The 25,578-nt window shown below is 47.4% G+C and overlaps 1 protein-coding gene across 1 annotated transcript in view; it reads right to left on the bottom strand.

The window, feature by feature from the left end:
• Positions 1–25,578, bottom strand: part of WDFY4 (WDFY family member 4) — a 290,100-nt gene that overhangs the window by 249,550 nt on the left and 14,972 nt on the right. The window contains exons 2-3 of the mRNA XM_034663601.1: positions 23,455–23,614; positions 4,454–4,704 (exon numbers count right to left, since the gene is read on the bottom strand). Of these exons, the coding sequence (XP_034519492.1) occupies positions 4,454–4,687 (234 nt within the window). The 5' untranslated portion in view covers positions 4,688–4,704; positions 23,455–23,614. The remainder of the gene's footprint in view (positions 1–4,453; positions 4,705–23,454; positions 23,615–25,578) is intronic.

Below are 25,578 nucleotides of genomic sequence, written 5' to 3'. Positions count from 1 at the left end.
CCATTGGTCCCACCCCCCTCCCCAGGTTGTCTGTCCCAGATGATGAGGAATTTTACGTTCACTGCCAGGGGTTCCCTAGCTTTCTGCCTGTTTTCTCTCAAAGTACAAATTCCAAGAACAATCCTGAACAACTGCATCCATAGCTCTAGCTTTCCCAGGGTCTATTATCTCTGGATATCTCTGGGCAATGCGAGGATCTGCAGTGTTTCCTTTTCCCCCAAAGCCAACTCAACCAAGAGCCAGCAGGATCAGCCCAGGCTTGCTAGAGGAAGGCTTTCTTCTCTTGGTGTGAGACCCTATGATAGGAAGGGTTCTAGAAAGACCAAAGCCCAAGGCTTGTGGCAGGAACACAGCAACAGTTGCTTGAATCCTTCGTGGAAACACTATCGTGCACACTGAGAAGTCATTAGCTCTGTGCTGCTTCCTGTGTGAGGCAATGAAAGCTCATTCTTGTCTGCAACATCCTGGAGCTGCCCAAACATCACATGTAGAGGGCATGACATTCTTTTTGTACACAATCGGTACTAGCCAGGCAAAGCCATATGTCCAGGGAGTCACGGGACAGGGAAAGAAGCCAAATGAGCTCTGTTCTACGAACCCCAGCACTGCCCGAGTGAGGGAGCCCAGAGGCTAATGACACAGGCCTGGGCAGAGTGGCCCAGTTAAGTTCTGCTCCTCACGAACAACGAGGTGACCTCGGCTAAGTTATGCAACACCTCTAAACCTCTCTTTCCTCATTGGTAAGGCTGGGATCAAAATGACATCCACTTCACAGGGTTATTATGAGGGCTTATAAACACTAAACAAAAGATAGTTAGAGCTTGGTGAATGTTATTAGCTATTATCAGTGAAAGGGCCGACCTGCCCTGGCTAAGAACTCCTCCATGACCTCAAGAGAGGACCGATGGAGTCTGGCGGGAGAGGAGAGCATGTAGTTCTGGATGAGAACTTCTTTTCTGACTCATCCTTCCAGAGCAGTTCCTCATTGGGGTCCCAACGCCCTCAAATTCCATCAGGTTCTTCCTTACTACCAAGACAGTCACCCAAATTGTGCATGGGTTCACTTTCCAACAGCCCTGCAGCTGTTCTCCGCTCAGGAGGCAATGGGGCTGGGATTTGCTACAGAACCAACCAAGCCCATCGTTGTGCTTTCCCAGCAGTTGATGCAGAGTTAGGGAAAACATTGTCCTCTGCTGTGGATTTGGAGGAATCAAATAGGAGAGAAAGCCGAAGAGGCTAAAAGGAAGTTCTTTGGGAAGAAGATGGGAAAGCAGCAGCTCTGAGGGAGTCTCCCACACAGAACAGTACCTCTCGCCAAATCTCAAGACTCACTAGGTGGAGGCAGGTGGCGGCCACTGAGGCAGGGCACTCACTGCTGTCAACCTTCACCCGAGCCCTGACTACACATGGGCTGCCCCTTGCATACTGCCTCTGACTGACACAGGGCCTGGGCCAGGCAGGCGAGTGCCCACAACCTAGGCACACGGCCCTTTCCAAGCAGGAGCGGCAATTCAAAATGCCTTGTGTGCATTATCTTAAAACAAAGAATATTCTAGATTATCCTAGTTTTCCTTGGGCCCACAGTGAAAAGAGTCAGGTGTAGAGAGTTACGCTCCACTGAACAAAGTAGTCCAGGACTCCTTTAGAGCCCTCGGTTGTCTCGGAGTCCACTGGGGGCGTGGTTGCCATGACAACCAGTACATGACGAAGGCTTTGGCATAACTTTTTATTCTTTTACTTCTTTAAAAGATTTTATTTATTTATTTATTTTAGAGAGAGGGAGTGCTCGAGCGGGAACAGCAGAGGGAGAAGGAGAGAGATTCTCGAGCAGACTCTGTGCTGAATGTAGACCCAGACAGGGGGCTGGAGCCCATGACCCTGAGATGATGGCCTGAGCCGAAACCAAGAGTCGGATGCTTAACCAACTGAGCCTCCCAGGCGCCCCTTTGGCATAACTTTTTAAATTCTCATATATTTCCAAGGCAGTTCATTATAGACAACCTTGAAGAACACTGTTTTGCGGTTATAACATTCCGAACACAGTGGTTTCAAGCTTGACTTCTTACACAAGGACCTGTATTCCAACAGGGCTCTCAGTCTTCATCTGCATTTCAAACTTTATCTGCACCACACTCAAAACAAAACAAACCCTCTCGCCTTCCCCATGTTTCTTTCCATTACCAACCCTTAATTAAGAAGCCTAAGGGCTCTGACTCTGGTGGGGTTTTCTTAGTTAGAACTTCATGGAAACAACAGGTTTGTAGACATGTAGGACTTAATAAAAGAATATAGATTTTAAGCAAAGATAAAAAGCCTGTAATATTCTGCTTCTGCAGGGTTCATCAGAGGTGAACTCCAGGGACTCTAAACCTATCAGACTGTGTCAGCAGTCTGGGGATTTGTGGAAATGGGATCTCAAACCGCACACCCACAGTTAGTATCCTGGCGGCTGGTGGAAAGGTCATGGGGATCCTGTCTGCTCTCCATGTGCTATGAACTTTACAATCATTATCTTCTCTCACCCTCACAGACTCCCAGCAAAGAGTTATTGATTCCACTTTACAGATAAGGAAAGTGAGGTTCAGTAATATTTAATAATTTGCTCAAGGATGCATAGCTAATTAGTAATGGAGCCAGGACTTGACACCCTCTCTGACCCCAAAGCCCATGGGTTCAACAATAGGGCTATTATGCCTCTAGTTACAAGAGCAGAGCTTGGGAAACATGGACCAATATCAAAGTTCAGTAATAGGAACTGCGTGTACATGTGGGGTCAAAGCTCAAATGCCTTCAGGTCAGGCAAAATAAATGAGGAATGTGGGTTGGGTAAAAGATATTAGGGAATGGAGGACTGAGGTAAACTGAGAAACAGAGACCAGCTTCTGTCTAAAAGGGTTGCCCCTCACCATCTCCATCCAATGGTTAGTACTACTGACATCTACCAACATTTTCAAGAGAAACTGGAAATCTGATTTTCATGTGAAAACTTTCCATTTTGAAAGTTGTTAACCCCTACAAGCAAATACGACACATTCTGGGTGCTATTTATCCTCCACCCTGGACTAAACTCTCCACGATGGTAAAACCTCTGTCTGTATTCTTAACTCTCAGAGCCCCAGGCCCCAGCACAGGGTATAAAAGTTTAATAAATATGTGGACAACAAATGAATGAATTCTCAGATCAACAATCTGGAAAGAAGTGAAGGAGGACCAAGCTCTGGCTCGTGAACAAGAGTCCTTTCAACTGAGCGACGGCTGTCCAGTGGGTGGCAAAGGGATAACGTGATGGCCAAGCCCACATGCATGGAGAGCAGCAAATTTTGGTGGGGTGGGAGGGGGCAAGATGTTGTTTAGATTTTTCTTTCCATAAGGCAAAGTTGACCTGAGAACTGGGGGAGACTAAACCACCCTCTAGGAGCAGGGTTGTCAGGGCAGGGAGGGCTAGGAATGAGAAACCTGAGCTGTCTGTCCTCTCCTAGTTCTTCTTTTCCAGTACGTTCTCTATGTGCCAGTTATCCAATCTGTGAAATGGAAAGGATGAGGTATACAAGTCCAAAAGATGGAGGAAAATAATGAATTCATGGACGGTAAGTTACTTGGCAAGATTTTTTACAGAAAGACATGCCTAAGTACTCAATGCATCCTAGAAATATGATCCCAAGAAGGTTCTGAATCATCTTTGGAAGTCCTTAAATATTTCTGGTTAATAAGTTAGATGAAACAAATCAGCAAGGGAATTTCCCAATGAAAACCTGCCAGGTCTCCATCTGTCTTAGTCTAGTTTCAAATGTGAAAGGTATCTCATATTCTCTGTGCTTTGAATGTACCTATATGGTTTTTTTAAATAATAACCAAGAATTAATAGTCAAGCAAAATTAAGTCCTCATAAAAAGACGTGTTTCCAACTCTGCAACTTAACTTCAATATATTCAACTATAAAGCAGACCTCATGGGCAGGACCTTTGCTCTGAGATAACAAAGGGAATCCTTTGTACCCAAACTGTCACCAGCTGCCACTGGCCAGAATGGCAGCTCAGTGGACAGGCTGGGCTTCTCTCCCATGCCCGTGGCTGGGTTTTCCCAGGCCTCACTGTTGGCATTGCTGGTGTTTGAGGTTACCTGCCATCCCTGCAACCCAGGACACACATTCTTTCCCTAGCTTCAGAGGAGCTGGTCTTTCTCTGGCTCCCACATCGGGATTGCGGTTGAACAATATAATTTTAACTAAGGAGACAATTACTCAAGAGCCAACTGTCCTTTCCAACTCTTTCTCATCCTGGAGATGAGCCTTGCTTGCCATCTTTATTAAATAGCACAACACTCCCCTCTAAGAAAACCAATAGGGACCACTTGTGATGATATTAAAACCACCAACTCCGGCTTCCGATCATCCCAGAAGTGTCCCCAGAGCACTGTATCGTCTTCTTACAGCTTCAAAAATAAGAATACTGACCTTCAGGAACAGTGGGAGGAGATCCAACAGGCTCTGCTGATGTTCAGAAGGGCTCCCATGGGCCAACTTCTGGTATTCCAGAAATTTCTTCTCTAGCGTCTCCCAGAGAGCAGTGGGACCAGGAGATTGCCCTCCACGTGGGAGGTCAGGCTGAGCAACATCAGGCTGGCCTTCATTTTTGGAACCCGGATACTCAACTGTGTCTTCAGCTCTTGAAATGTCTTCTGCCTCCATGCCTTAGCAAAGCAGATCTGAATTCAGAACAAAAAACCAGAAATGTCAAGACCTGTCACAGCACTTCCTGATGAAGCTGGGTGTGGGACAAGGTACTGCACTCACTCGGTTCAGTTCCTATTGCAGATGGTTCCGCTGAGAATCTGAAAGGAAACTGACAAAAATAGGAACACTTTTTTTAAAGGAGATTCTGACTTAGATGTGACTTTATAGGGACAATCTGACATGTGTCTGGCACTGTACTGGGCTCACTCCCCAGACTTGGGGGAGAAATGGGCATTTTTATTTTCTCTATATAAGGAAGGAAGTTGGCTGGGGCAAAGGCATACAGGCAGCTAGATGTCCAGTTGAAGTGCAAACCTTTAACACCAAAGCGTGTTTTTTTTTGGTTTTTTGTTTGTTTGTTTTTGCTGTTGTTTGGCTCTGTTTTATTTATTACCTGCTGCTGTTCCTCCTCTAAAAGGTGGAGAAAGTAGAAGGGATATGTCAACTGTCACCTATATTTGTACAGGCCTGTAATTCTATATCTTCAGTGGTAACGTCCCTCTACCACACGAGTCTGAAAGGATATAGTTCTTCACTCTCAGCATGATTTGGTTCACATTCCATATTTTTAGAGAACTTTGTCTTCAAAAGGACTCTTGAACCCCCCCCCATGATAACATTAAAGAGCTCCTTTATTGGAGCACACAGGGATGTTTGGTGCAAGCTGCTGATCTTGGGTCAGTAGGCATGAGACAAGAACTTATGCGGTAAAAACAGCCAAAGACCGATTGGCCAGAAGGGTAACCTTGAGAAGATGCCCTTGTGTCCTCGACTTCTCAATTGTCCTAGTCTTTAGTTGAGTCATGACTGACTCACAGCACAGCAAAGATTTGCTCGTTGCGTGTCAGGAGTACAGGAAACTCCACATGCAGCCCAGAATGTCCAGGCTTCCTGCAAAAAGCCCTCCCTGACCACAGTGTCACCATGTAGGCGTCCATTGTGGAGTCTGGTCGGTGACCAACAACCACACATCATGGGGTAGCAACCAGAGGGTTAGGCACACAAAGATGGAACCACCAGTGTTCTTCTTTGGGCTATGTCATGCTTTATTTTTAGCCCAGCACACACCCCCCTGCAGGCTAGAATGGGAATGGACGAAGGGCCATGCGGCCAGACTTACCATCCCCCTTTGAAAGATTCTCATCCTTTATGTGCACAACTCCATGAGTCCCTAGCGCTTCTTCCAGCACACATGCTTATCACTCTCAAAGTTCATTTTCTTATTACAAAAACCTTGTAAGTTCAGTGTCAAAATAGGAAAGGAACCAAGTATTGGGAAGAATATCAAGTATTAAAACAAAAAACAAGCCAACCTTGAAAATTCCCTGAGCAGACAAAACCAGTTTAGTCATACAAGCAAAGCTTAATTTAACTTATTTTGCAAGACTAACTTGACCTCAGTTGTTTCTTGCTTACATATCTGGAAATCAGAAGCAAAACTTAAGCTGTTTTCCAAGATTGATATGAGGCAACCACTGACCAACTGCCTGTCATTTAAAAAATTCTAACATTATAACCACTCACGGTGAAGAATGAAGTCACTGCTGTCTCACTATATAAGCTGCTTTATAACAATATACCCCTGAGCCTCATCCCGTGTTTTGGGCTGAGTGCTCCCACGTTGTAAAGTGACTTTTTTGGTGTGTGCACCATCAGTTTTCACTAATTACTATCTCAGTGATGCACTGGTTTTACTCTGGATGTTTCTGAGCCTTTGACACCAGCTTGCCTATACCTAGAAAAATGCCGGTTGGTGTTCCGGCTTTTATCTATGAATATGTTGTTTAATAAAAAAAAAATCCTCCTAATATTGTTGAAGCAAACTTTATACTTTTACTTTTGATCGTTGGTTGGCTGGGGTTTGGTAGGAGTTTTGTTTTGTGGGGTGACCCTCAGGAGCAGGTGGTGGGTGACTCACATCCCAGCGTAGTCTTCCCTGCCCTGGACCAGACTCCTGTCTGGCTTTGTTGGTTGATTCACTTATTGCTTGGCCCCCATTCCCCACTCACATTGCCTTCTTCCCCACCCTGCCCACTCCACCTGCTTCACAACCTGGGTCCTTATAAAACGTGGTACAGATGACATGATTTCTGAATACAGGCATTTTGAATTCCCCAAATGACCTTCTGCATCTTTTCTGCAGCTCACTTTTTCACTCAGCATATGCTTTCAGACCTACCCATGTGGCTCTGTGTTTGTCAGCTTCGTTTCTTCTAATTGCTGCCCCATGTTACAAAGTGGGCATCACGTGCCTGTTGGACTTGTTCACTCTGCAGTCACGGCCAGATTACCCACAACTTTCCATACTGCACTTAATTATGTTCTGGACATTTCCCGTGCAGGTGTCTTCACGGGGCTGCATGTGCCTGCCTCTGGGTATGGACGTGGGAGCAGGAGTGCTGAGTCAAGGTTATACACCTGCTTACTTCAACAAAGTATCACCAACTAAGATGCTTCCAGGAAACTGGCACCAGACCACACTTTGCCCACAGGCTCCTCTTCCATCTCACCAATTACCTGGCTCTCTAATGTCTGCCAATCCGATTGAAGTAAAGTGATCCCTCATTGTCATTTTAATTTGCATTTCTCTAATGAGCTTGAGCAGCACAGATGCCTCTTAGCTATTTGTAGTTCCTTCTCTGCCAGCTGACTATCTATAACCTTTGTTTATTTTTTTCCTTGCCTGTCTTTTTCTTATTGCTTTGAGGGAGCATATTTTAGAAACTTCTCCTTCATTGGTTTTAAAAATCACAAATATCGGGGTGCCTGGGTGGCATAGCGGTTAAGCGTCTGCCTTCGGCTCAGGGCGTGATCCCAGCGTTCTGGGATCGAGCCCCACATCAGGCTCCTCTGCTATGAGCCTGCTTCTTCCTCTCCCACTCCCCGTTTGTGTTCCCTCTCTCGCTGGCTGTCTCTCTCTGTCGAATAAATAAATAAAATCTTTAAAAAAAAATCACAAATATCTTCTTATAAATTAGTTCACAACTTTTTTTGTCACAAAAACATCTCATGAATATTTTCCATGTTAAAGATCGTCTACGTCATTTTGAATGGCTTATGGTGACCGTAGAGCCATGTTGATCATTCATTTAACTAATCCCTTCCATGTAGGCGTTTAAGTAGTTTCAAATTATTCACTACTATAAATAACACTATAACGATAGGCCTCCTATCTAAGTCTTTGCATGTATCAGTGACTAAATGATAGCTTGTAATACATTCTTAAATTCCTGCAAAGGAAATAGCTGGATCTTGACGCATATTTCCAAACTATTTCTCCTTAAACTCTGCATCACTGTATAATCCTCTGACCAAAAATGCACACGAGTTCACACTTTCTTACTTATCATTTTTTCATTTGTGCTCACTTGGTAGGTGAAAAAGCAATGGCATTTCTGTTGCATCTCGCCACATATCTTGCTGCCCTGTGTTTCTGCCTGTCAGGTGTTCAGTCTCCTTCAGGAGTCCCTGCAGTGGTTTTCTGGAGTCAGACAGCAAGTGTTTTCATTTCATGGGCTCCTCCCCCTGAGAGCCACAGATCCACTGAATGTTAGCCCCATGAAGGAAGGCAATGCACCTAGGTCAGTGGTTGGCACGGCATAGATGCTTAACAAAATGTTCCTATATAAATGGGAGAATGAATGAATGAATGAATGAACCTATATACTGATGGCACCCAAATCTCCCTCCCTCTTTCTCTCTCTCTCTCTCTCTCTTTCTCTCTCTCTGTAGTCCAGACCCCTCTTCTAAACAAGATCTCTTTTCTCACTTCAAGATCTCTACTTGGATATCCCAGACTCTGACAGTCCCTATGTCCCAACCAAACCACCATCTCCATCACCAACAGAAGCAGTCCCAGGTTCAGCAGATAACGCAACGCACAGGATGGCTGTTAGAGCCAAGCTAAGTGTTGCCTCCAGCACATAAAAGTCATTTTGTAGCCACACCTACAGGCACTACTAATAGATCCATTCAATAACCCCTCTGTGGGCTCGCCGCCATGCCACATTTTCAGGCTAAGAAGGTGAGACGATAAGGTGAAAATGTGGTCCTGGGGAAAGTGGCTGGATATGCAGGGGAAATATCGGAAACCAATTCAGATTTCCTCTGAAATTAAGAAGCCTCATTTACTGAAGTGAAACGTTTGAATCACGTTCTCTTGAATAGAGATGTCTTCAAAACAAGAATTTCTAACAAATGGGGATCTGTGAAATCCCAGGGAGAAGTTGTCTAACTCAGTTGTCAGGCTGTGGCCATCCCCCCTCCCGGTTCTAGACCTACTTCAGTTTTATTTGGAAGAGGAAGGTAACAAGGCGTAACTAACTTCTCAGGGCTACGTGACAAATGGCAAGAAGAAATCATTCTAATCTACTTCATTATCAAAAGTGCCTTCTTACCTCTGTAAGAAGGTGCTAATACTTCCCTATCCTGGGCAAAATGGAATAAGTTGGGGTAGGTTCACTGGGGTAGGGCTGGGTTTAAGGTGAGGCAAGTAAGACACTCACCTCAGGCAGAAGATGTAAGGGAACGTGAAAAATCTCAGTAGCCCAGATAAATAACATTTTAATGCAATATCTTTGGAAATCAAAATTAATACCAAAAAATCCATGATGAATGAACATCAGAATTTCAAAAAGAGACAGATTCTCACCCACAAGATCCCTGACCCCACCCACTGGCCTCACCTGATGAGAATGGGAGCTGAGGGAATTTTTTCACAAAAATCAGCAATTTGAACAAACACCACTTCAAGGCCCAAACTTCCATAGATTCTAATCTAATACACACAGCGTATCAGCCACCAGCAGAGACTCTGGAACCAGGACACTCCAGTTTGAATCAATGGGCTTAGACCAAGTAAATGAAACATACAGTGCCTCTGTCCTCATTTATAAAATGGGATAATAGCAGGATCCCTCACAGGGCACCGGGATTAAGTCAGTACTTGGCACATGTCGTTAGGATGGGGGGATGGACAGTCATTTATTGGTGCCCCCTTGGTACAGGCCTTTATCTGAATCACTTCACATAATCTTCCTACCTTCCAGTGATGTCAAAGTTATCAGCCTGTGTCTACAGCTGGTACCAAGGCTCGGAGCAGGAAAGGGACCTACCCAGGGTGCCATTGTCAGTCAGCGGCCAAAGCAGAATCCATCCTGAGTCTGTAGGCAGCAATGCACACTGGAGGCTAAGCTCAAACAAGGGCTGGTTTGGGGCCCTGGGTAGACAGAAGGGCTTGGACACCTGCTTGGCAGGTAACCCAGGCTGAGGGAAGGCGTGCCTCCCCATGAAGATCTCTTGGAGAGGTGGAAGTTTGCAGGGCGAAGCAGGGTGGGGGTGGGGATGGAGCAAGGTTAAGGGAAAGATGGCTTTGGCAGAACCAGAGGACTGGATGCTGGGGGGGGCGGTGTCCCAGGGCTCTCCAGGCCCCCTCTCTGCCAGTGAGCTGTTTCCCAGTCAGGCTTAGGGCATGTGACACACAGCACGGTTTAGTCGTGGTTCCTCGCATGTCCAACCAGGCAGGCTAGAGGCCTTGCTTTCCTGCAGCCTGCATGAGGCAAGCAAGAGAGAGGCGCTAGGCAGGAAGCCGCCCACTCATGCAGCCCCCAAGGCAGAGGGGAGCCTCAGGGCTGGGATGGGAATCCCAGGGCAGGGGTCCAGTCCCAGCCGGGCTGCTGTGGTGCCTTCACCAAGTTATTTCCCCTCTCCGACACTAGGTTTCTCCTCACTGAAATGACCTTGGTGATCTCAGTTCTACCCTCTGGCCTTTTTATGCATTGACCACAGAAGAGATGTGGGACCTTGAGTCAGTGCAGAGTGGCTGGAGAGGTGCCTGAGTGGGCTGCGAGCCTGTGGCTGTGTGCTGTGGGCCAGTGCAGAGGCGGTGTTTCCTGTCTGCGCATGCGTGCAGGGAACCAGAGGCTGCGTCTAGTGACGGTTCCGGGAGGGATTCCCAGGGAGTGGCCACGTGGGCCCCCAGGGTCAGAGGCAGAGCGCCCAGGGCATCCAGCTCACGGCTGCGCACTGGAGGATAACATCAGGAGCCTGGAGAATCAGCTGGGTTGCTGATATTCGTGCCTTTACATTCTATTGACCTTGTCCTCCCTGACTTTCTGTGAAATGATTTGCCAACAGGTAAAATCTCAGGATATAAGATGTGATTTGGCAGCCCCTGGAGCTAAGGTGCCAGGAAGTGGCTCTAGGGAAAATGGAGCAGGAAGGCATGTGGAGCCGCTCTCTCGCGGGGCAGGTCACAGGAAGACTGGGCCTCAGGTCTTCTGTGGAGAAGCTCAAACCTGGTGACAAAGAGCTGCTATGATGGGATTCAAGACAGAATCCTCTCCCTGTTTCCCATCAGCATATGTGACTCTTCCCACCCCTGGGTTGTACAGAGGCATACCCGTTTACCATCCACATCACAGACCATGGCCCCCAGGCCCCAGAGCCGGGGGAGCCTCTAAACCAGACGAGGCAGAACAGCACAGCACACTTCCCATGCAAGGTTAGAAGTGATCTGCTTTCCTTTCCATTCAAAAGTCAGTTCCTCACTGCATGTCAGCAGATCCAGACTCCCTTGCTCCTGTGTCAGCAAGGACCTGGCCTCAACCTAGAGCTCTCAGAAAAAAAGAAAGCCATTCTTGTTCCAAATACATGGGCGAGGTGGGGCTAGGCTTTGCTTCCTCCTCCCCGCCATTTCCTGCTAACAGGAGAGCTTACAAGTTAAAAGTAAACTGAAAAGAAGGATCTGTTGTAGGAGAAGTTATGGTTATATGGACGCTCTGCTCACTCCCAGCCTACTGCAAGCAGAAGTTCTGAGGCAGACAGTTAGTGGACTGTTCATGAAGACCACACTGAGATACCAGGATGTACCTATTCAAATGTCTTTAAAAAACAAACACACACAAATTGTTACATGTTGGCAAAGATGCATAGACACCACAACTCTCACCCTGACTGATGGGAACGCAAGCAGTACAGCCACGATGGGCAGTTTTTTGAGAAAGTTAAACATATACCCACCCAGCAGTTACGCTCCTGGGTGTTTACCCAGAGAAATAAACACTCACATTCATCCAGAACCTGCACATGAATGTTTATGGTGAGTCTATTCAGAGCTGCCCAAACCTGGAAACAACCTAAATGTCCCTCGGGGATGAAGGAATAAACAAACTCAGGTATAGCCGTGCAATGGAATGTTCCTCCACAGTAAAAAAGAGCACGCTACTGATCCACACAACAACCTGACGGACCTCAAAGGCCTGACACCACGTGACAGGAGCCAGTCTCAAAAGGCTACACACTGTGTTACCTCATTTCCATGACATTCTGGAAAAGGCGAAATTCCAGGAACAGAAATGACATCAGGGGCATGTGCACCTGTGTGGCGTGACATGGGCAGGAGACAGAGGTGATACCGTCCCTTTAGCTTCTGCCTCTGCTGGCTTCGAGAGGCTCCACGCTGCAGGCCCCCAAACCAGAGACCTCTGAGCATGGAACACATGACCTCCTTCCTTGCCTGCCTTGCCCAGGGGCCACACAGCCAAGGCACAGAGGACAGCCACAACCACAACCACCCTGGCTTCCCCACGGTCCCCCAGAGAGCCCTGTCCACAGACACTCCTCCACCTCCCACTTCCCTCTCCTCAGACCACCACGTCCCACGCCTCACCGGGCCACCAGGGTGAGTACCAGCTGTCCCTGAAAAAGCAAGAGCAGAAGCGACCCAGCTTTGTCATGACTGTAGCAGGTGCTCCCTGGGGCCTGAGACTGCCCGCGGGCGCTGCATTGAGCTCCTGAAAAGCCGCAGTTCCAGAGAGAGCTCTAGCCTCCCTCAGAGCTCAGCAGCATGGCAGTGCTGGATGACAGCCCGCAGAACCCTCCTCCGGGCAGCCCTTCCTGCTTGCTGTGAAGTCCTCAGCATTTGCTGAGCAAGTACCGTGCGGCAGCCACAGCATCGGGCTGTAGCTTCTTAGGAGCAACGAGGAGCCAGATTTGGGGTTGTGGGTTAAAGATACACCCCCAGCTGTCTTTTCAGCTGAGAACCAACCACTCCTGCCTTTCCCTGTCCTACTGGGGCTGCTGCTCAAAAGGGCTTCACTAACATGCACAGCACAGACCAGAACCAGCTAAAGAGCTGGAGCAGGGCGGTGAGCAGGCAACAAGGTCAGGGCAAGCAGCCCAGCTCTCCAGAGGGGAGAAGGGTGCCTGCGGGCATCACGGGAAATCACGGTGCAGCTGAGTCAGGAAGGACCAGGAGGCTAGGCCGACACGGACGTGGTGTTCTAGATAACAAGGAGATCTTGAAGGTGTGGAAGAGGAGAACAACCTGATAAACACATTCTAGAAATGTGCTTCCTGGCTGGCACTAAGCCAAGTCTGGAGGAGGGAGAGACAAGAAGCAAGAGTCAGGAGGCTAAAGTACAGCCCAGGTGCAGGCGAGGAAGGGTTGCTTGGGAAACACAGAGGCAAAGGGACATCCAAGAGAATCTGACAGGATGAAGCATGGTTTAACACATCTAGAAATAAAGCAATCCTCACCAAGCCAGGCCACGCACCAGAACCCCCTGGGCGGGGGGGGACCTTGCTCCTTGGAGATGACCACTTCACTGGTCTGGGTGGGCCCCTGGCGAGCATGTTTTCTATAAGGTCTCAGGTGATTTCCATGTGGCCCCAGGAAAGGCAAGAGGCCTGGGAAGAGGTCGCAAGCCCCTGGAGGAGGGCTTCATTAAAGAAGTCCAGAGCGAGATGAGGAGCTGTGTGTGGAGGCCTGACAGCAGCTCCTGGGCTGACTGTGAGCTGGGCAGGGGCCAAGGGTGCCAGGCCCACCAGCAGGCCAGCTCAGGATGTCTGGGAACGGGACCTCTGAGCCTGGCTATATGGCAGCCTTGATTCCCCAGTAAGACACCACCACCACCCTGAACCTGGACTTTCGGGCAGGACCTGTCTCACTGCATCCTGACCCAGCTCCAAGGGCAGACCCAGAGCAGCCTCAGACAGATCTCATTCAAATCCTAGCTCTACCTCTCTCTAGCTTTCTGCCTTCATGCCTTACAGTCTCTGAGCCTCCATACCTACACCTGTAAAATGGGAACAATATCTTCTCAAAAGGCTATGGAAAGAATTAAGCAAGTGAATATACCTGAGAGCACAGCCAGTTCAGGCTAGATGTCGGCAGAACACCCTTGCCTCTTGCCCTGTGGCTCACACCAGCCCCCCTACGTGCCACACCTTACCCCACTCCCATTGTGTGTGTTGTTGCCTCCGAGCTCCTAAAATCTGCCTGCACTTCCAGGAGGGGCCTAATCCCAGAGAGCCCTCCATGGATGTGCTCTGGGGCCTCAGTCACTTTTTAGGGTCCAGACCCGCAGACAAGGCAAGCTGCCCGCACCCTAGACCTGGTTTCTCTTCTGTATCAGCCCCCTCCTGGCCTGTCTGCTGAGAGTGTCCGATCTCAGATTTTCTCACAAAGACGCACTGGTTTTAAACAGATAGCAGGATACTCAGTGGATTAAATCAAGGCTTCGGAGGAATGTCCTGGGACATACAGAGACAAAGCTAGAGGTGGTGAGGTGGCCATCTTGAAGACAAAGAGTGGGAACCAGGAGCAGGAGTGCGGTCCCCAGGAGCCAGCTCCAGGGCAAGGACAAGAGCACGTGTAGGGGGACCCCTCCTGTGGCGAGTGTCCCTGCAGACAATGGCCAGGGAGACGGAGGAGTGAGTAGTGCTGGAGGCTCCCTGAGAGACTTGACATCCCATTCCAGGGCAAGGACCAGCAGACGCCTGGGTGCTCCCCCAAGCCCTCTTCAGTTAGCAAGTGTCCCCACCTCCTCCATCAGCCAAGGGCTGAGAGCTCCCACAGGCAGAGAACAGCAGAGCCCAGAGCCCTACATCCTGCCTCAAATGACTCGGTTATTTCCAGAAGTTGAGGGATCCCCCATGAAGACTAAGATGGGGACTCTGATTGACAGGAACTGGGCAGTTTGCACCTGCCATGGCCATCGTAACTTCCTTTTTCTGATTCCAGTCCAAGCACTCCCGGTTATCACACACCTCTGCGGTTTGTGCAATAGCAACAGAATATAGGAACTCGCCGTGTCCTACAGGAGGGTCCCTGGTTATGTATCTCGGTATGTGCACTGACTTCCACATTGCCTGAAATAGCCAGGGAGCAGTTCCCCTGGCCAGACCCTCCAAGCTTAGCTGCAACCAAGCTGTCACTGTCTGCACAAAGGCATGGGCTAGGGACAGCACAAGGAACAAGAAGCCCAGCCCCCACCATCAGGGAGCCGCTCCATGGTGGGAGCTAGTCTGTGGCTTGTTCTCCCGGGGAACCTCAGGAAGTGCTGCTCGTGGACACATCGCTGCCCCTGGACGAGCGTCTACCCGCAGAGCCGTCTGTGCTCTCTGATCTTAGCAAACATGCACGGTCGGTATTATTATTCCCCTGACATAGAGGGGAAAGCAAGACTCAGAGAAATTGACATTCAGAGAAAATTGGTACCTTATCCGAACTCAGACTGTTAACAAGCATCAGAACCAAGGACAAACCTAGACTTTTCTGACTGCGAAACCCTTCTTCCCCTTCCAGCGGTCCAGGCTGGCCTGATCCAGTCAGCAACAGTGGTAAGAATGTACCTTGAGGGCACCTTGGGCTCTAGCGGGAAGCTCTTAGTTGCCAGCAGCACCGCGGGGCTTCCCTGACTGGCTCTGCAAAGGTGCTGCTGAGGTCCAGCCAAAGGAGATCTGGTGCGGGGTCTACTGTGCGGCCCCAGATCCCACAGCAGGCAAGCTGGCCCAAAGCAGGGCGACCTCACCATCCCCCCAGGCAGGAGCTGATCTCCGGGAACCGCGGAGGCTGACGGCTCATGAGCCCGGACACAAGGTGGACCCCAGCTGGCCGGCCTCTCCCGGGCTGCCAGCAGCAGCACACCCAGCATGACACACTCAGCCTCCGGAACAAGCCCCCGGAACTGTGGCTCTGTACAGCTTTCTCCATGCGCCGGGTCGTTTGTGCATGAAACATGGAAGGAGTGGAATGCCGCTGGTCCCCACGCTGGATTTGAAAGCTTACCCTCAGGGGTGCAAGTGACTCACTTCCCCACCGGTAACACAAAGCACCTGGAATAATGCTCCGTAAGGGTCAGTCCGCCAATGAAGTTTTACTTTTCAAATTAGCTTCGCGTTCAGAGCCTTCACGTTTCTCTTCTGACACCTCAATACGTGTTTAACCCAAAAGGGTGTCCTACAAGCTCCTGCGTCTCTGGATGTGTCAGAAATATTTTCTGACCCAGACGTAATTCTGGGAAATGCGAGAATGAGGAGCATCAAAAGGAGTCAAGGAACCTCAAAATAGTACACGAATGGACGAGATGGGCGGCCTGCCCTCTGCGGGGCATCTCCCGGCAGCCCGGGGTGAGCGCTCTGCTGCTCCATGTCTTCCCCAGCCATGCCCGGCAGGCCTCTCTGCCTCCAGGCTCCCCACTGTCTCCCACTCACCCCACAGTGGCAGACTGGAGAGCACAGCTCCATCACACCACTCCCTTGCTCTATTATCTTCAATGGCTCCCCATGTTTTCGAGGAACACTCCCAAGCTCTTGGCCATCAATGATATGGCCCAACCTCCTTCCTTGCCTAACTCCCACTGCACCTCCAATGGGGTCTGGTCTGGCCAAATGGACTGTTCACTCATCACCCGATCCTTTGCCTTTTCTCAGTATTCTCTCCCTGGGATGCCCCTCCTTCTGTTCCACGTAACCCCGTGTCGTCACCTTCCAAACGCAGCTCCTGGCTGCCTCCTGGGCCAGGGATCCCTGATGCGCCAACCGAGAAATAACCCTCTTCTCTCCAACTTCCAAACTCCTACCACCACGGAGCCATCCTGTGATTAGAAAGTAGCCACTACCAGCACATGACGAAGCAAGAGAGTGAGGTTCTTGCCTCAGAGTCAAAGAATGAATTTTGCAGACAAAGGAGAGTGAGCAAAGTGACAGAATTTTATTAAGCCAGGAGACTGCAAAAGCTCTCAGGAGTGAGAGAGGTCTCAAACAAGCAAGTTGCCACTGAGGGCTTTTATGGTTGGTCTTTTATTGAAAACTGACCGGGGAACTTAAATCTTTTTAATGCCTCTACCACTGATAGCACCATTGAGTAAGGACTGGTGATAACATCTTTAATGGCTTACTTCTTCTTTAGGGCCTGGTCATTCTTTGTGGCCACAATGTGACTGCCAGAAAAGACCCCACCTCTGACACCCAGGGCAGGGTTGTCTGCTTCGTTTTCTTATCTCTGGTTTTGTTAGGCCTCAGCATTTCTGGGATTTGGGGGGAGCCTGATCATCCCTCCCTCCCTAGCCTCCCATCCCCCCTTACTCGATGACAGCACCTCCCAGGCTTCAATCCTACATCCAAACTGCAAGATGTTAGTAATTACACCCAGGAGCAGCTGAAAGGGGGAGCCTGGTTGTGAAAGCCACTTGTGCCCGGACACCGTGTGTGGAGTCAAGCAGAATAAAAGGGAGCACCTGGTAATTCCCAAATTTATCAGTACCTACTGCCTGTCGTAACTGGGGCACCCATCACTTTCTTCCTTGTGTGGTCACTTTTCATCAATACACTTTCTCTTCTCTTTCCTCTATTTCCTCAGCTCCAAGTTTCTATCAATTATAAAATGACACAATTATTTCATTATATGGGGGGAGGGGATCACCCCATTAAATACACATGTCAAAATTGAGACTGTTCAGACACTTTAAATCGCGTGAGGTAAGAAGTATTTCTTGGAACCAAGACATGTTTTAGATGGAAGATTCTGAGAGCGATCCCTTCCACAAGGGGAAGCAGTGGAATCTCTCTGGGGGGGGTACCTGCCCCCCGTTAATTTACATAATTAAATGTTTCCCGGAGGCAGGTATGGGAAAGGAAAAACTAGAAGTTACAAGGCTCTGTGTTCTAATTGCAGAGTATTGTCCCTTTGTTTGGTTTTTTTCCCCTTTTCAATACATAGATTTTTGCCCGTCCCTATTGGATTCTCCTGGTTCTTCACTCACCCTTCGCTCTCTACAAAGACGGTAGCCATCCCTGCCTACCCCCTGCACCTCCCACCCCCACCCCTGCAGCTGCTGAGCATGCGCTGGATGCAGTACAGAAGGGGAGAGCCTCGCGCACCCGCGGAGGAGGTGAAAGACTCCCCCAGCCCCGCTCCAGTAAAGGGGTGTTCTGCATGCCCTGGAGGGAAACGCAGAAAGAGCGGCAGGGTCTTTGGGCTCGGCCAGCCAGCTGCCCCTCGATGCTCGATCTGGTCCACACCCAGAGAGTAGGAGGAGGAAGCCTGTGGGTTCACCGCAGCATGCTTCGGCCTTCCTAACTCCTGATAAGCTCGGACCAGCCTCCTTACCAGTTTCTTCATGTGTGCGCCTTTACTCATCTATGCCTCTATATCTCTATTTTGTGCCTGTCCTTTAAAAAGCCGTATTGGAGTGCTACTTGGGCTGTATTATTATTACTATTATTATTGTTATTATCATGTTAAAAACAAAAATTAACATACTTCCCTTTTTTTCTGCATGCTACTTTTCACGTCGAAGCATATTTGACTTATACTGATGTATAAACAGTTTCATTGTATCAATCGTCCATCATCATATCATAAACATAGCCTAGGTTGCCTTTTCCCTTAAATTAAAGGGTTTAATGACCAAGAAGCTGCTGTTGGTCTCTTGTCTATAATTGACTCTCTCACTCCCTGATCATGGGATGCGTCGGGTGTCTCCATCGCTGTTACGGGCAATGCTGGGATAAAAAGGATCCCCACGCAACCTTTTTGTTTGCTGTGAATCTTCTGCAAAGATGAATTTTCAAAAAAAGGATTAACCATTTGCTAAAAGGGAAAAGCAGTTTTCACACTTGGGCCAAACCTTGACTATTCCTCTCCAGAAGTGTTTCTTCCACTCACAGTGGTGGTGGTGCTAATTCAAAGTGCACAGGCTTTAAGTTCAAATCCCAGCTGAATCACTTACTGTCTGAGGATGAAGGACCTTACTTCTCTGAGCCTCCATTTCCTCATCTGTAAAATGGGAGTAACGAAACTCAGCTTATTGTGGGGATTAAATAAGATGGCAAATACCAGGGCCCTGCCCAGTGTCTAATTTATTGTAAGTACTAAATCCATTCTTCTTACCCTCCATACTTTCTTTCTCCCTGGAATTATTCAGGACGAGTGGCTTTCCATTTATCTGGCTTCCCTTCCTTCTTGAACTGTGTTTCTGTTTCCCACAAAAGCCCCTGGCCATCAAACATGAATACCTCTGAAGGGTACTGCCCAGAAGAAATACAAAGCCAGCCACGAATTCAGGCCACATGTGTAACTTAAAATTGTTTTGGTAGCCACATTTAAAAAGTGAAAGTAAAGAGCCAAAATTAATTAAGCCATTTATTCAAATATATTTTTAAATATATTTTATTTAACCCAGTATGTCCAAAATATTATCATTTCAATATGCAATCAATATTTTTAAGTATCAATTAGATATTTCAGATTTCTCTTTCTTGTTGTTTGTAACATCTTTGATATCTGATGTGCATTTTACACTTACAGCACATCCCAGTTGAGACAGATTTCAGGTGTGGTTAGAGGCTTCTGTGTTAGATAGCACAGCTCTAGACTTTGAGATGGAAGCTTCTAACAGGTGTGCAGATGCTTCAAATGGGACCATCAACAAAGGGCTTAAGACTGTTGCCAGGAAATATCATTTCAGGTGCAAAACGCACATGGACTTTGATGGTTTACATAACAAATGGAAATAAATTCAAGTCCCCATTTGGAAATAAATATATGTAACTAAATAAAATTTAAAAAGCTCTATAGTATGGCTCAAGAACTCCGAGGAGCTTGTCTTCTTTCCCTCCTTCCTGCACAAGCTATCTCCCTCTTAACCCCCCAGGTGACCAAGCTGTCTTGCTTTTTTACCATGAAGGTCGCACGGGGTCAGGGGCTGCCGAGACTTCACTTCTACACTTGGTGTCTAATCTACAGCTCCACCTTGATACGTTCAAACCTATATTCTGGAACAACCACCACTTTGCAAGTATGTTCCTTCTGCCCTTGACCTATCTCAAAATATGACCATCCCATTCTCCCGCGTGCTCTGGAGTCGTCTTCAACTTCCCTGTGGCACACACTACGCTTAAAACATCATCAAATCTCACACTCAGAAAGTGTCTAGAATCTCAGCACTCTGACCACTTCTCATTATCTCTACTGTCACTTCGGGATGAGCTACCAATACCTCTAGTCTGAATTAGTACAACATCCTTTTAACTGATAGTCTTCCTTCTTCCTTTGCTACCCATAGAACAGCTACAATGATTCTTCTTTAAAATGCAAGCATACATCAGCGAGTCAGAAACACATATTTTTAGTGACAATTAAAGTGATAAAAAATCATATAAAATGATATAAATATAAATACAAAATGATATAAAATACATATATGTATATGTACGTATTAAATGTATAAAATTAAATGTCTATGTATTTAATGTATAAAAACATCTATGTATTAAATGCATAAAAATACACCACTTAGGAATAACTCTGAACAAAATATGCACTATTTTATAAAGAAAATTATAAAATGTTATTTCAACATTTTAAAGAACATCTAAATGAATAAGGATACAAACCATGTTAAGTTGGAAGAGTCATTTTCATTAAGATAGTGTATCTCTCCAAATTGCATTTTCAATCAAACCTGATCATAGCTTTTTGTAGTCTGACAAACTGTTTCTAAAATTCATATGAAGGAAGAACGTACCAAGAATGTCAAGACAGGATGGAAGAAGAAGAAAAAAGATAAAGAGACTCTTTTCAGATATCAAAGTTTGTTATAAGCCTAGAATTAATCAAATATAGTAGTGGCAAAGGAATAAACAAATGGACAGAATAGAGGGCCCAGAAACAGACCTTCATGTACATGACAACCTGATTTACAACAGAGCTGGTGTAGGCCAGTGCCTGAAGAATGGCCTTTTTATTTTTAAATTTTTTAAAATTTTTATTTATTTATTTTTCTGAGAGAGTGAGCATAAGCGGAGAGGGGGGCAGAGGGAGAAGCAGACCCCCTGCCAAACAGGGAACCTGATGCAGGACTCGGTCCCAGGATCCTGGGATCATGACCTGAGCCAAAGGCATACCCTTAACCAACTGAGCTACTCGGGCGCCCAAGAATGGTCTTTTTAATTAATAGAGCTAACACTCTTTGTTATCCATATGGGAGAAACAAAATAAAATAAAATGTTACCCTTTATCTCACACCATACAGGAAAATCATTTTTAGATGGGACAAAAATACTTAAATGTGAAAAGCAAAATTATAAAAGAAAACAATAATGTAAGAGAATAATTTTATGATTTCATAGTGGACAAGAATTTCTTAGATAACACATGTATATCGTAAAAGAACATATGGATAAATGAAGCTCATTTGAGATTAAGAAATTCGATCATTAGCAGAAATTGCAAATAATGTAATGAGACAAGGCACAAACAAGAGAAAACTATAATATACATATATGACAAAAGGATTAATATCCAATTATGTATTAAATTACAGAAAATCAGTAGGGTAAAAAAGACAGATGACCCCAATGAGAAATGGACAAAAGATCTGAACGGGAAAAGGAATCAACAATGTCCAATAAGCATATGAAGAGATGTCTGACCTTAATAATCCAGGAAATGCAAATTAAAAACATAGGTAGATTTTCATTTTCACTAGATTGGCAAAAATGAAAACTCCAGCAATATCAAACGTTGGTGAAGATGTGGAGCAAGAGAAACTTTTACATATTGCTGATGGGGGGGGGGTAAAATAGTGTAATTGGTTTAGAAAGCAATTTGGTATCATCCAGTAAGGGTGAAGATATGTGAACCTACCCATTCCACTTCCAGAGTACATACCTTAGGGAATTCTTGCACATGTAGCCTGGGATATATGCACAAGGGGAGTCCTAGTAATACTTGCAAGTGTTGGAGCATCTAACAGCTTATAATAGAAAAACAAAAACAAAAACCTAAAAAAAATCCCAAGTGCCCATCAGAATTAACTTGGGGAAATAGATCGAGATATATTTATATATAACAGAATACTATACAGCAAGCAGGAAACATGAATGAATTAGAAGCACAAGCAACAATACGAAGGAATTCCAGAACCATAATGTGGAGCAAATGAAGCAAGTCTTCAAAAAATTTTTAATTCCTATTTACAAAGTCCAAAAAACATGCAAAACTAAATAAGATGTATTTAGCAATTTCAACATATGAGGTAAAACTATAAAGAAAAGCAAGGGACCAGTAAGCCCCAAATTCTGGACAACCATGTTATCTGACAAGAGATGGAGAGGCCAAGCCTATGAAGGACCTCAAAGGTACTGATGATTTAAAACAAAACAAAACAAACAAACAAAAAAACACTTAGGTGATATTTCTTATACCCTAATCACTGTTTCTAAATTTTCTTTTCTACCTACTCACCATTTAGAATCTCCCTAAGTCTGGGGGGTACAACCCAGGTCCTCACACTGAACGGGAAGGCCCTCCCTTACTTGACCCCATGGCATCCCTCTCTGGCCGGGTCACCTGGCCTGCACCTCGCCACTCTTTGCCCCACTGGCCCCCACCAGGCCTCCTTGCACTGCACCCTGACGTTCTCTATTCCCTGCCCCAGAATGCTTCTCAAAAATCACAGGACTCCACCCAGGAGGTGCACACATTCCTGGCCTCTCGATTCCCTACTCCCAACCACCCCCCATCCCACTTCAGCCCACTGCACCAAACACCACTGGCCGCGTCCACTGGCCCTGATGCCTTTAACAGGGCTGGCAGGAAGTGGCTCTAAGTATTTCTCAAATAATTAAATGGATGATTTTGCAGAACGTCATGTCAATATTGAAATATCCTTGGAAAGAGTAATACATGAAATCCCGAGTTGGCGGATTAGCTCCTCATCCCTTGAAAGAAGCTGGGACAAAGGATTGGTTCAGTGTTCCATAAGGTATGATTGCACGGGAGAAAAGCAATGTCTCTGTGAGCCAGGTGGTCCTGCTGATTCAGAAAATGTTGGCGTTTCTGGGGTTTGATGGGGTAATTCACACAAGGAAAGGGAGGCCCGAAGAGGCATCTACTTACCAGACCCCCAGGGAATGACCCCCGGACCAGGACAAAGCTAGCTCTCTTGGTGACCGGGCTGACGCGGCCCACACTGCTCAGCACCCTTCAGAGGCCTGGGCGGGGGCTGGGCGGAGGGGCTCCCGGTCAGCCTCCCCTCTCCATTCCTGGGATTTAGCACAGACAGGCCTGCATCCAGCCTCCCCCAGGTGCGGCTCGTCACCTTCCTTAGCAGAACTGTGAGAAAGGGCTTGACCTGAGGTCAGAGGATGAGGAATGGAGCTGGAGCTGAGCCCGGCTCGGCAAACTCCAGCAGCAACAGACACCCCAGCAGACCCACGCCTTCGAGTGGCCCCGACTACCCGCACCGCCCACCGGCAAACGCTTCCCGCTCACCAGCCCCCCCCCCATCCACAAGCCCAGCAAAGGCACGGGCAGTCACGTGTGCTCCCAGGCCCAGCTTTTCAGGAGGCAGCCAATAGGCCCCTCCGTGACAGACAGGACCTCCTGCCCACCTCTGGCCCAGCGTGGCCTGGCCAGGAACAAGGAGACCTACCCAGAGGTGCGGCGGTCAGGCCCTGCAGACGTCAGGTGGCATGGGTGCCCCCAGACCCAGCCAAAGCCCCTCAGGCCTGGGGGAAGAGGATTCAGCCAGCATGGTTAGTCTCCAGCAACGTTTCACTATGAATCACTTGAACTGCGTTTCTGCTCATTTCCTGGAGAAAGCAGAAGTGGAGAGTCAGCAGACGCTTGCTTCTGCCCATTACCCAGACATGACCAGCACTGCCTGAGTTCTGGTGGATGATTTGGGCCCTGCAGAAAGGCCCCTTAGGGCAGTGGGCTCAGCGGTCAAGCAGGGCTGGCTGGCGCCAAGGACAAAGAGGAAAAGCTAGTGAGTAGTGGACTCAGAATTTAGCCCTGTGCTGTCCAGTTGGAATTCCCCTTGAACCTCTGGTAAAACACAGACAATAGTGGGGCGTCAGTGAATTTAGTTAGAGATGTGTCTAAAGTGCACCGGTGGACATTGCATGGGGTCATCAGCCTCCTCTCTCTCAGGCCCAGAGAGAGCTTTTCACTTGGATTCCATCCTCTTCCATCCTCAGACCTAAGTTGTACTACTGACCTAGGGAGTCCTCCAGCATTAGATGACCGGCTGTGGGGCAACACTGAAGTCATCATGAAAGAAAAGTTTAAGTAATAGGATGAAGTTCTCTGAAACTCAGCCTCACAATTCTCTTTCCTTCAGGTTTATTGTTTGTATCCTCTCATATCACCCATCCACAGCATCAGACGTGAAGCATCAGCCAGCAAGTCCCTCCAAACACAGTACCTCCCTATGGCCTATGAGCAAAAGCAGTAGGTACCATGAACGCCTGATCTTTTCAGCCCAGCTCACCACCTGTTCCTAGTTCACAACCAACTGACCATTCCTAAGTAACTGTAAGTGAGGGCAACACCCTTTATCATGGGAGGCAAAAAGTCTCTGACATCGGTTCAAAAATGAAAACACCGTTACAACGAAACTCAACTCTTGCCAGTGCAAGCTTGCCAGGAGACAGCAGCCAAAATGGGAGACCCGTCCAGCTTAAAACCTAGGCCATATGGCCCCGCTGATCCCAGGCCCATTCCCCGGCAGGGGGCAGGGGGCAGAGTTACCAGCATTCTTACTTGAACTTTCATTTCTCATCTGCTATCCACAGGTACCAAGGAAGCTACACTGGAAGCTGAAAATCTGGAAGCACAGGAGGGACACCTGGGGTCACCCTGAGACACACCGCAGTGCTTGCAGCTGCACGAGAATCACCTTGCCAGTCCACAATAGGTGCCACTGCTTTTAAAGCAATTAATTAAAATCTCTGGTTATACTATTTCCGAGATCCATGATGCTGTATAGTGTGCACCACTGTGGGAAAAGAAATGTTAATTTTCTTGGCAGCTGGGCCAAGACTCTTCCCCAGGGAGAGACTTGCTTTTGTCGACTGAAGAGGAGAGGTTGTTAGAGGGTGGGCTCTGGGTTGAAGATCTCAGTTGAAATTTTTACTACTGTACTAAGACGGTTACCATCTTTACATAAGACTTTATGTCTTATCTGTGGGGTGGAACGACTGTGATGTCATAGGAACAAATCAAGAAATATTTGCAAGTAGGTTTTTAAACACTAGAAAGAGCTGTACGAAGACAAGTTGTTATTCTTGAGACACTTGCCCATGCTCGGACCCTGCAGCAGCCAGGGAACCATGAACTGCTCACGTACGTCTGTATTTTTATTGAAGGGAAATGTGAGATTCTGTGATTTTTTTCTAAAATGTCCAAAAATAGCAGTTATACTTCTGCTTCTATTTATGATAACGTAACTGTTACAGAACGTCCCCCCCACTGAAAGTAACTCTAAATATATAGGACAACTGTTTCCCGGCATTAAACAGCAGGCAGCCGAAGACTACAGTCCTTGAGATAAGAATAACACGATAGGTGTGAGCCCCACAGTCGCCCTGGCTTTCTTCCTATGGTGACTTCCTGACGGGGCACAGGCAAGCAGAGGCCTGGGGACAATAATCTCCCTGAACTAAACATGTGTAAGACGGAAGGGGCTGGAATGTTCAGGGCAGAGTCCGGAAAAGAATGTGTTTTGTGGGAACTCATCGTGTGTGTGCTTGGCCAAGGGTTGCCTGTGCACACA

This window comes from Ailuropoda melanoleuca, chromosome 6, assembly GCF_002007445.2.
Source record: "Ailuropoda melanoleuca isolate Jingjing chromosome 6, ASM200744v2, whole genome shotgun sequence".
NCBI classification, from domain to species: domain Eukaryota; kingdom Metazoa; phylum Chordata; class Mammalia; order Carnivora; family Ursidae; genus Ailuropoda; species Ailuropoda melanoleuca.
Note: the sequence above shows the minus strand (reverse complement) of the source record. Positions and strands in the feature narration are given on the sequence as shown.